The sequence below is a fragment of the Sorghum bicolor genome, chromosome 5, assembly GCF_000003195.3.
Source record: "Sorghum bicolor cultivar BTx623 chromosome 5, Sorghum_bicolor_NCBIv3, whole genome shotgun sequence".
Classification (NCBI taxonomy): domain Eukaryota; kingdom Viridiplantae; phylum Streptophyta; class Magnoliopsida; order Poales; family Poaceae; genus Sorghum; species Sorghum bicolor.
In genome coordinates, this window is record NC_012874.2 from 7,179,813 (window position 1) to 7,191,462 (window position 11,650).

At 48.2% G+C, this 11,650-nt stretch overlaps 1 protein-coding gene across 1 annotated transcript; it reads right to left on the reverse strand.

The window, feature by feature from the left end:
* Positions 4,715-7,488, reverse strand: LOC8079742 (NAC domain-containing protein 71). The gene is made up of 3 exons (XM_002450389.2): positions 7,108-7,488; positions 6,722-7,008; positions 4,715-5,980 (listed from the first exon to the last, which is right to left on the reverse strand). The coding sequence occupies exons 1-3, from the start codon at positions 7,271-7,273 to the stop codon at positions 5,279-5,281; spliced, it is 1,155 nt and encodes a 384-aa protein (XP_002450434.1). The 5' UTR covers positions 7,274-7,488; the 3' UTR covers positions 4,715-5,278.

The following is an 11,650-nucleotide window of genomic DNA, read 5'->3' on the forward strand; positions in this document are numbered from 1 at the left end:
GGATCGAACCAGAATCAATGCACTGGCCCGAGCGCGTCAAGTATTGGTTCTTTGGTCATGGAGGAACCATAGACCTAGAGACCGGAAAGATAGTGTACGGCGAAAAGCTCGAGAGAGTAGGACAGAGAATGGCCTATGCTAGAGGATTAGTTGAAAGCAGCACCTGGCAGCCAAATAGAGAAAAGGATGAGCTGGCATACGCCCTGGAGACTGCTGAACACGGTGGGCGAACCAGAGGCTATGGGAAGGTATCATGGGAGCATGGTTTCCCTAAAGATAGACCGACTTATAGAAGCCGCCAACGAAAGAAGGAAGAGGAAGCAGAGCGGTTGCATAGGTTGGAGGCAATGGTGATTGAGTCACGCGAAGCGGCTCGTGAAGCGATAGCGCGAGAGAAAGCGCTTGAAGAGAGAATGAACGAGGAGATCAAAAGACAAGTGCAGATTGCAGTAAGTTCTATACAAGGGCAAACTGCATCAGAGCCTAGAGTCAACATTAGCCCCCCTGGTCAGTTGAAAAGTAGTTGCGCTTCCACGGAGATGCCAACTATTCAAGACGACGTGGGGCTGCACTTTCCGGTGGATGACATCACTGAACCTCTGACAACATGTGAGCTGCACATTCCACAGGAGACTGCCACAGTCATGGTTGCTGTCAGTGTTGTAACTCCTGTCGACCCTACGAGAACACCAAGAATCCATGGGGCGATAGTTCCACCTGGATATGCTAGTGTCTCGGTGGATAGAGTTGTCAAAGGCTTCAGTACTGTGCAGCTTGAGATAGAAGGAGGTGATGGAGAGAAGACTCTAGGAGAAGCAGAGAAGACTTTTATTTGTTGGCGCAAGCGCTACATCATTAGTCCTGGGGCATCACCTAGTAGTCTACCACCACCTCCTCGTCATGAATCTAATCCTAGGTGCGGATGAAAATTGACTATACATTTGTTCACTAAATTTATTTTGCATTCTCTTAGTTAGCGGTTTACTCATATACCTTTTGTTTTCACAGGTGGTCACCGACATGTCATAGTGCTACGGGTGATGACGAGGGAGTGCAAGACATGGCTGCATCGCCTCGGTCTCCAACGCCACCACCTAGGGCTCCAACACCGCCACCTCGGGCTCCAACACCGCCACCTCAGGCTCCAACACCGCCACCTAGGGCTCCAACGCCACCTAGGGCTCCAACGCCACCTCCTCGGGCTCCAACACCGCCACCGGCCGCCCCATCGCCTCCACACGTGGCTCCAGCACGAAAGAAGAGGCCAGCCACACAATCAAATGTGTCGGCCGCCCCGCCGCCAAAAAAGAAAGCCTTCAAAAAGAAACAAGCTATCATTCCTAAGAAGTTGTCCTATGAGAAGACTGATGCAGAACTAAATGCTTCAGTAAAATCAGACGTGGATAGTTTCTTCAAGAAACTTAAGACTGAAAGAGAAGCCAAGCGAAACCTTGAGAAGCCGTACCTCTTACTACGGCCTCTTACTACGGCCAGAAGATCTACGACAAAGGGTTGAGGCTGAAAAAAAAGAGGCGTGAAGCTCAGAAAGAATCATCATCTTTATCGGACTATGATCACACTTTAAGGAAATCCATAGAAGAAGAGAAGAAGAAAGAGAAAAGAGCACGCAAGGGTGTAGCACAGCTCGGGGAACAATCAAAGCAACCAGTGCCCCCGCTAGTCATTGGAAATGAATATGGTTCAAACATTGACGTGCTAGACCAGCAGATACCGGCAGATTAAAAATTTGATAAGCTTGAAATTTTTTTTGCGGAAACTGGTCTTAGCTTAGCCCAAATGATAGCGGGGGCACCAATTGAAAGTGCTCCAAAAATTGATCATTGGCAGAAGGAATATACATATGGCAAGAGTTTATACAACCCTGCGGCCCTCAGCAAGCTTGGAACGCAAATGTACATGCTAAACAAATGGTACATGGAAGCGTGTGTCAGAAAAGCAGATGACTATCTTTGTGTCCGAATTAGAAACTATCATTACTTCCGTGGTGATGATATTATTTATGTTTAATTTAATGAGCTACACCAACTATGCCACATGGACGCTCTTGACAAATCTCTAATGAGTTGCTTCTGTCTGTAAGTGATTCTTTCTTTCAATAATGTCTCAGTAACTTATCATGTATATATATAACTAATTACAAAAACCCGCTATACATATGCAGAAACATGATGAGGGACCTCAGAGTTAGAAATGACAAAGAGATTGGATTTGTGGATCCAAATGTTGTATTCAAAGACCACAAGACCCCGTATGTCTTATGGAGAACTCAAACGGAGAGAAATCTACGGAGGTTCTTGATCAACCAGAAAGATAAAAGATATATACTCTTTCCCTACAACTTTAAGTAAGTGTCGTTATCGTGTGTACATTCTATTTAACTAATTAATCAGATCAATATGAAGATATATACAAATTTTGCCTACATATGCACACAAATGCAGCTTTCATTGGATACTAATTGTCATTGATCTCTAGCAATGTCAATTGGTAATTTATGACTCATTGAGAAAACCACACGACGATTACCAAGAAATGATAGATATTATCCAAGGGTAACTCCGATCTCTATATATTAAATTCTGCTCTTTTAACTTGGTAATGGATAATTAATAATGATCGTTTTATTGCTAGGGTTTTGGGCTGGGTTCGTGCAGAAACACCGTCCAGAGTTGAATGCAGCACTTTCAAAGCCCATCTTACTTCAGTGGGTTCTACGGCAGACACCGGGCAATAATTTGTGTGGCTACTATGTGTGCGAGTTTATGACGGTGTATGCCAAAAGAACTAATCTTGAGCACCTAAAAGTATGTAACATGTATATATAATAAGTTTATTTCATTTATTTGTTGCTATTTAATAAATCCTATTCATTCCTCTAACTTTTTTCTTTAATGACTATTAAAGGAGATGTGGCTGAAGGAGCAGGTGTTGGATGCGGTGCGCCTAAAAGGAATTCAGGAGACAATCGCAGGATTTCTTAACAACCAAGTCATGAATCCCGGCGGCGAGTGCTACTTTAACCATCAGGAGCCAATGAAACCAAATAACGATGATCATTTGTACGATGCTTGAGTGGCAGAGATAAATTGTGTTGTAAATAATTTGTCCGTGAAGCATATGTGTAAATATTATATTATGGACCTATATACATATTATATATATATATATATATATATATATATATATAGTGTTTTATAGTATATTTCTATGTAATGCTTTAAATTATATATAAATAGGTGCGCGTTCCATAAACTACCAGCAAACAATACGCATTCAAAAATAATAATAACATAATTGTAAACCATAAATGGAAAACCAAATGAAAAGAAAAAGAAAAAAGAAAAAAGTCTTTAGTCCCGGTTGGTAGCAATAACCGGGACTAAAAGTGGAGGCCAGGTGGCACACCTTTTAGTCCCGGTTGCTGTTACCAACCGGGACTAAAGGTGGACCTTTAGTTCCAGTCAGGTGGGACATTTAGTTCCGAAAACTTAGCCCCGGTCCGTAGCCCGGGACTAAAGGCTCTTCGGGGCTAAAGCCGTACTAGTGTAGCCAAGCTATGGAGAAGCGGACTTTCATGTGTAGCACCGATTCTTCGAGAGATGCTAGAGCTTGGCACAAGTCTTAGTGAATTTTCTTTGATGTATTCTCCTCAACCATGTAATCGTGTAGCGCACTTGTTAGCTAAGCAGGTCTCAGGTGACGTCAGGTTGGCAGAATGGCAAATAGCCCCAACTTGCATCGATCACCTCTGCTTGCTGAAGATTGTAATCTGGATGCTTAGTGATAAATGGATGAAGTCTGAATAAAAAAAGAAAAGAAATGGTGGAATCTCATGTCAAAACAGTGGGAAGCGAAGCGACGGGCAGCTCCATCGTCGTCTCTGCAGTGCTTTCTAGAGCTAGGATGTGATGCTCAAGGCATCATCCGAGCAGGTGATGTGATGCAATGCTTTTCTAGAGCTCGGATGTGATGCTCAAGGCATCAAGCCATTGCACGGATCGAGCTCCCTTGGTCGTCTCTGCCTCGCAGGTCGCAGCCATGCTTGCATGGCATTTGTGGTGATGGACTGAGGCCTTGAGGAGGTGATTTTTTTTATATCGTAGCATTTCGTTTTTATTTGATAATTATTGTCTAATCATAAACTAACTAAATTCAAAAGATTTGTCTTATAAATTATAGTTAAACTATGTAATTAGTTATTTATTTATTTATATTTAATTTTTTATATACATATGCCGCAAAATTTGATGTGACGAGAAATCTTAAAAAAAATTGAGCTTTGGGTGAACTAAACGAAGGCTGATGTTTCAAAAGCAGGTCTCGCTCGTCTGACATTTCGCAGCCGCATCATGTCATGACTTGGAATTTGGATTCAGCATCAACAGGCATGATATTCCCCGATATTCCCAGCATCGATCACATTCCCCGTGACAAAAAGTGCCACGAGAGGGGTAGCACGCTGAAAGAGACAGCACTTAATCACGAGAGACAAAAATCCAAACTCTTTTACTGCAGAACACTGTCACGGCACACAAATTTGCGCTTCTGGCTGGTATCTATGTACGTACACACGGTACACACACTCCTGATTTCTGAAAGGCACTTTTGTTAACCCTGTGCACCAGAACATCCATTATTCATTGAGATTAGGCAGAAGGGCAGCAAAGAGCATGAGGCAAACACATACTACATATAATTACAAGTTACAACACTTTATTAGATAATTGCATTACAAAATTTTTCGGCTTCCCGGCCCTGTCACGAGAAAGCGACCGCTGAGAGCGACTCTAGTACATGCATGACGTTGCAATTATAGTGCATAAACACTCAACAAAACCAAATTAAAGCTCGTTGCCTGTTTGCCACTAATTAACCTGAAACCAATTCTAAGTACAGCTAGAACTAGACTAGACTAGACTAGATTACATACACCATGCCACCAACAACAATTCAACAGCCCCTGAATCGAGTAGGCTTCATTCTTAGTTGTCAGCTACGTACTTGACGCGACCAAAAACTGACAGTCAGATTAATCCGAGGCCAGCAGATCCGACGGCTAGCAAGCTCCTCTACCAAGTACCCACCATGATCGTCACAAGTCATCCACCATGCTCAGCCCTCATCGATCTCCATGCATGCGGCGCAGCTGTGCCCAAAAGGTCGAGCACGCAACGGTGCACGACGACCTGAACCGAGGTACACGACGACCAGAACGTCCATGTCAGTGGTGACTGGCCGAGACGATCAGGGGCTTGCTTCAGAACGGCTTGTGGAGGTACGACGCGAGCATGTCGCCGAACGCGGCGGCGTCGACGCGAGCGAACGGCAGCCCCGGGGACGGCGGCCCGAACAGCGAGCTCCCGTCGTCGACGTCGACGTCGACCATGAACCCGTCCTCGGCGGCGGCCCAGTCGCCGCCGACGCCGACGGGCCACCATAACCCGGCGGACTGGCTCTCGGCGTGGTCGCGGTCGGGGAGGTCCGGCGACGGCGACAGCACGTGCTCGGAGCCGCAGCTGGAGTAGTTGTCCGTGTGCGCGTGCGTGTGGTGCATCGTCCACGCCACGGAGTTGTTCGAGTCGTCGTCGCGCTCTGGGTCCGAGTCCGCCGCCGGCGGCGGCGACGACAGCGCCGGCCCGGGCGCGGGCGCGGGCGCAGAGGCTGGGGCCGTCGGGACCGCGGCCGACGGGCGATCGAAGCACAGCATCCCCGCCGACGGCGTCGCCTCGAGGTCTTCGTAGTCGTAGTACCCACCGTACTCCGGGAACTCCACCTTCATCGGCGCCGCTGCTGCTGCTGCCCCGCCGCGGCCACTGGCGGTCCCGCGCGGGTTATTCCTGGACGCCGGCGCAGGCTTGACGTCCTCTGCCACGGCGTCGTCGGCGTCGTCGTCCACCGTGTCGTACCGCTCGATCACGCCCTTCTTGTTGTAGATCCGGCACAGCACCCAGTCATCCAGCTGCAAAGATAATCAATGAAACAAAGATTTCAGCCACCAAATCCACGCGAAATTCAAGTGAGACGACAAAGTCAATCGAAGAAGCTGATTGGTTTTTCTTTTTACTACGCGTTGGATTGGAGATTGGAGAGGAGGCTTGGAGATGATGTCGACGTGCCGACGTGACGTCGGTCGTCGTCGGATTCGGTGCGCGTTTGGTCATTTGTTCGCGGGCGCGGGCGATCAGGCGGCGCGCGGCTGCTCGATCTGGCCGACCGCCCGCCCGCCCGCCCGCCATGGTTGGTTGGTTGCCGCGCGCGCTTGTCTCTATCCCGGCGTGCGTGAGCCATGACGCCATGCCGCCCGCCCGCGCTTTACATGTCTCTAGAGCCTATCCCTGCGGCTGCCCAAGTAGCCGCGCGCGCTGTCGCAAAAGGGACACCGCGACGCGAGCATGCCTGCTGCCTGCCTGCTGCAAATGGACAATTTGCACGCCTACCTTTTTCAATCCCTCCTCTCTTTAACTAATCTGCATAGTTGCAACTTGCAAGCCTAACAAACACAGCACATTTCCATCCACTGTTTCTTGTTGTGACATAACATTGGTAAAAGCAAAGATCAATCCTTTTTTTAAAAAAAAAATTCTCTATAATTTTTTTTTTCTCTAACTGAAAGTAGTAGTCAGAAATATCTCCTCGATCAGCTATATATGAATCAGCAGCAGGATGGAGTAGCAGTGAATGAATATATATAATCACGTACCCTGAGGGCGTTGTTGGTCTTCTTGCGTGCGGCGGCGGAACGGTCGACGTCGGCGAGGCGGTACTCGTGCATGATCCAGTTGGTCTTGACGCCCTTGGGCGGCTTGCCGGCGTAGAAGACGAGGGCCTTCTTGATGGCGACGGGGCGCGGCGACCCGACGGGCTTGTCGGCGCCGGTGGCCTTCCAGTACCCCGTCCCGGCCGCCCTGTTCGGCCTCGACCCGTTCGGGTACTTGCGGTCCCTCGGCGAGAAGAAGTACCACTCCTTCTCCCCACCATACGCCTTCTCTGCAATCACACCGATTGGATCCCGTCAGCAAATCTGATGAGAGGTCACCTCGGATAATTAATAATTAACACTGACGACTGATCGATCGCTTTACGGACCTGGGAGCTGCCATGGATCGAACTTGTAGAGGTCGACCTCGGCGATGACCGGCGCGGCGAGGGGCAGGCCGCCGCACTTGCGGAGGAGGTAGTACATCACCAGCTCGTCGTCGGTGGGGTGGAACCGGAACCCGGGCGGGAGCTGCAGCGCGCCACCGCAGTCCATTCGATCGATCTCGGTCGTCGTCGATCGATCGATCCGGCACGACCTTAGCAACCTCCGGCGATCGACCGGCGGATTGGAGAGCTTCGAGGTTCGAGACGAGCAGGGCGAGGACGAGGAGAGCTCAGCTGATTGCTGTGCTGGGGCCTTCGCTTCGTTCGCGCGCGGCCTCTCTGCTGGTTGGAGGAGACGACTAGCTGGAGAGCTTTTGGAATGGAACATCGCGCAGCCGTACCTGCGGTTACTTATAGCCGGACGGGTGGTGTGCGGACGCGTGTCGACGGACGGGCGGGCTCGATGTGACGCACGTGCAACTTGGGGACGGGGTGGGGCCGGGCCCTACTCGAGGCTAGCGGGTGAGCAGGCAGGTTGACTCGAAGGCGAAGCGGACGCGTGTCGCGCATCGGAGGGTGAAGAGAGAGGAGTGGGCGGTGGGATATGAGGGCGAGGGGAGGATTTTGTCATCGCTTGCGTCAGCTGTTTTGGCGCCGCCCGGGGCTGGGCTGGGCTGGGCTGGGCTGGTTGGCCACTGTGTCTGTGCCTGTCTGGTGGGACCGTTTTGCTGTCATGGGTGTGTGTGGGCCCGCTTTTTCTGGAGTATATTGTTTTTTAATTTATGATTTTTTTAATATATACTGTATAATGGCAGTGGAGATTCCCATCGTCCACTTGGTGGAGCCCTGTGTGCAGCGAGTAAAATAGAACCTGCTTGCTGAGGTAATCACGGTCGATTCCGCCGTGATTCCCCGAGCTTAAACTTTGATGATCACCAAGCGTATTTTGGTCAGCTTTACGGCGCTTTGTGCATCGAAACTGTAGGTTTATTTTTAAAAAAAGTGGCGCTCTTCCCAAGCGTCAAAATTTGTAGCTACACATTGATTTTCCTGATTGTTTTAAAGATTTTTTTTTTAAAAAAAAAAAATGTATATACCAAATTCTGTTTAGGTGGGATGGGCTCTTAGTTTGTGACAATTTCTATCACTTACTATTTTTTATTCTAAATCGTAAGACATTTTGGTTTTTCTAATCATCCAAGAGGAGATCCATCCGCCTTTAATTTGCAGACGCACATGGGCGACATAAAAAACTGCATGGCTGCCGCAACCTGCATGTCAGCGCGAATATCCGCGGGGGGCATCCCAGCGCGCGCTCGTCTCGCCGCATGGACGCGGTGGACGGACGGCTGGAGGCTGCATGCATGCTCAGCTCACCCTGCCTGTCTCGTGTTGAGACGCTGGAGGCTGGCTGCGTCTGTGTGTGTGGCCACCGCCGGTCTCTCTCGCGCGCAACGCAACAGGGAGCTCCGCGCGGGGTCGCACGGCACGGCTGCCCGGGTGACGTGGCGCGCGCGGGCGACGTCACGGGGCGCCCCGTGCAGGTGCAGGTGCAGAGACCCTGGACGGGCCCGCCTGTCCTGTCCCCGCGGCGCGGCTGCCCAGCAGCGGGTCCGCCGCAATGTGTCGCTGACCCCGACCAGCTGGTCGACGCGGCGATGCGCAGCAGGCAGGCAGCGAGGGCGACGCCCCCGTGCCCGGGCTGGCCTCCACGTCAGGCGGCCTCGACGTGGGCCCGATGCGTCCGTCAGGCCCCACGCGTCAGCGGCAGCGGTCCTACGCGGCGAAACCGGCACCGGCGCCCTCTGATTTTTTTTTTTGTTTGTTTAAATGATGACGAAATTTAAATAAAAGAAAAACCGCGCGCGCGCGCGCGTGATCGTCGACGTCGGCGTGAGCTGTCCGTCTGCCTGCCTGTCGACGTCCACTCTTGTGGTCTTGTGGAGTTGTATACGAGGCTGCCACTGACGTGTGGGCCGACGACGGCTGGGTGATAGATAAGCCCAACCTCTTATCGACCAATCAGATGCGGCGGACGACTACGAGGAGGAGGAGTCCTCTCGTCGCGCGCCAACGCCCGCACGCCCGCCACCGACCCCACCTCTCTCTTTGACACGTGGTGTCGTCAACGCCTCCGGGGCCCGCATGTAGTACGTCACCCGCCGCCGCACCGTACCATTCGTCGCTTCGTATGCATGCTTGCCTCCTGTACTGGCCTTGGAATCTCATGGCGGGGACCACGTACGGTTTGGTCCGACGCGGCGAGCGTGAGCCGAGCAGTTCGTCACGGATGACGTACTACGGCTTCTCTTCCGGCGACGGCGACGGCCAATTAATCTCGATCCGGCGCCGGGACGAGGCGACAAGCCACCGTACGTGAGGGCAGGGCGTGCTCCCTTGCCGGCAGTCTCCACCATCCACGTCATTTTCGTGCGTGTTTAAGTTTAATGCATGCATGCCTGCCCCTTGGAGTGGAGTGGAGCGCCTGGTTTGGCTGCGTTGACGCCCCTTGGCGCATCTTGACTGTGGGCGACCGGGTGTGTGCACGTTGATTACGATTATTCTCCATCTGCGCGGCTTCCAAGAGCCGCTGATTTATTGTTGATTTATTGTTCAGACAATTGAAAAGTTTTCGGTACTGTAGCATTTTCGTTTGTTTGTGATAAATATTATCCAATCATGGACTACCAAGAATCAAAAGATTCGTCTTGTGATTTGCAGCTAAACTGTGTAATTAGTTTTTGTTTTCGTATATATTTAATGTTTCATGCATGTGTCACAAGATTCGATGTGACGAAGAATCTTGAAAACTTTTTGGTTTTCAGAGTGAACTAAACAAAGCCGGTTCAAGTCGCGTGTCTTGCATATGTTGCATAGAAAACCGTGCATGATTAATCCCGTATAAGATATTTCATGAATCTTAGGAATGAAGGGAGTATGTAGTAATTCCGTGACCTGTTATTTTTCCTTGGGGTTAATTTCTCGTTGGTACTGTCGTTTACGGACATTGAGGTCAGGATGGCCGATTCCATATACAGTACTCTCTCTGTTCCTATATATTTGTTTCTACGATTTACGTAGACAACTTTGACTCGATTTAAATAAAATATATATGTGCAACATTTTTATCTTGAAATAAATTTATTAAAAAATAGATTCAAATATCTATCAATGATACTAATTGTGTATCATAAATATTATTATTTTTTAATATATATTTTGTTAAAGTTATTTCTTGGAAAGTAAAAACGATATACATTTAGGGACGGAGGGAGTACTATATAACAGTTGACACTCAACAGGTCGTAAGGGCAGTTCTCTTCAGCATAGTGATTTAGGAATAGAAAAAAGAAAAACAACCAGAACAGTTAGATAGCTACATGTCGAGAATAGTTTCTTTTAACTTGTTTATTTACTATTAGGTAATTGGATTATTTTGGTCGTAGATTCTCCGAAAACAACGTACAATCAGTAAAGAAAATCCAGCTTATTGAGAGTGTGAAGAGCTAGTCTCTACCACAACATAGATATACCACTGTTTTGTAATATTGTTACAGTCTATCTCTGACCTTGTTTAGATAAAAAAGTTTTTAGATTTTGACACTGTAGCATTTTTATTTTTATTTAACAAACATTGTCCAATCATGAAGTAATTAGGCTTAAAAGATTCGTCTCGCGATTTACAGGCAAATTGTATAATTAGTTTTTGTTTTCATTTATATTTAATGTTTCATGCATATGCCGCAAGATTCGATGTGACGGAGAATATTGAAAAATTTTTGGTTTTTGGTGTGAACTAAACAAGGCCTCAGTTGAGTGAACATAATATTATTTGTTATTATACAAACAAGGTATTGTTACCGCTCTCTACATAGATTAACATACCGAACCAACGCCTCGATCGTTGATCTGAGGTTACAATTGACCATGAAAAATATTGGTTCATATGTAATTTTTTGCGAGGTGGTTTTTATATATTAGTTTGGTAATAATCAACGCAAATTTATTTTATGCCCCGGTGGTTCCAATGAGTTTTACCGTCAAGTGCAATGGGCAAAAGGAATTGAATATACTCTTTCTAGATTCCTATATATAATATATGATTGGTGCACCTGGTTGATTCCGTCAAGTTTCTTTTTAAAAACTAAATGCACTGTTGGATTCAATACGTGATGGTGGAGATTCTTCGCATTTCTTGTTCATGTTTACATCATCGATGACTTGTACTCGACAAACACTTGAGACTAAACAACAGCCATGCTTAGGCAAGAAAGTTGCAAGTTGCAATATTAATCTAAGACCCAATAAACTGCCATGCTGATGTGACATTGCGCCTCATCAATACACCAAACAGACGAAACAGCTCCTCTATGCACCTCCCCAGGGCCCACTGTGCCAGCGAATTAGTGTAGTTTCCCATATGATGACACCATTTGGATATATAAACTGATAGCAGCGTATTAGGTGGAACATGACAGGGAAGAAAACAGGGACATCTGAAAGCGATCTCTAATTATGTTAACTATAAACCCTATGTGGCGTTGCG

What these genes read in the sequence shown, in the direction of transcription:
- LOC8079742 (XM_002450389.2), bottom strand. Translation starts at nt 7,273, where the DNA reads ATGGACTGCGGTGGCGCGCTGCAGCTCCCGCCCGGGTTCCGGTTCCAC. An exon ending in CGATCCATGGCAGCTCCCAG is followed by an intron (nt 7,009 to 7,107) that starts GTCCGTAAAGCG and finishes GTGTGATTGCAG; the next exon opens with AGAAGGCGTATGGTGGGGAG. An exon ending in AGACCAACAACGCCCTCAGG is followed by an intron (nt 5,981 to 6,721) that starts GTACGTGATTAT and finishes TTATCTTTGCAG; the next exon opens with CTGGATGACTGGGTGCTGTG.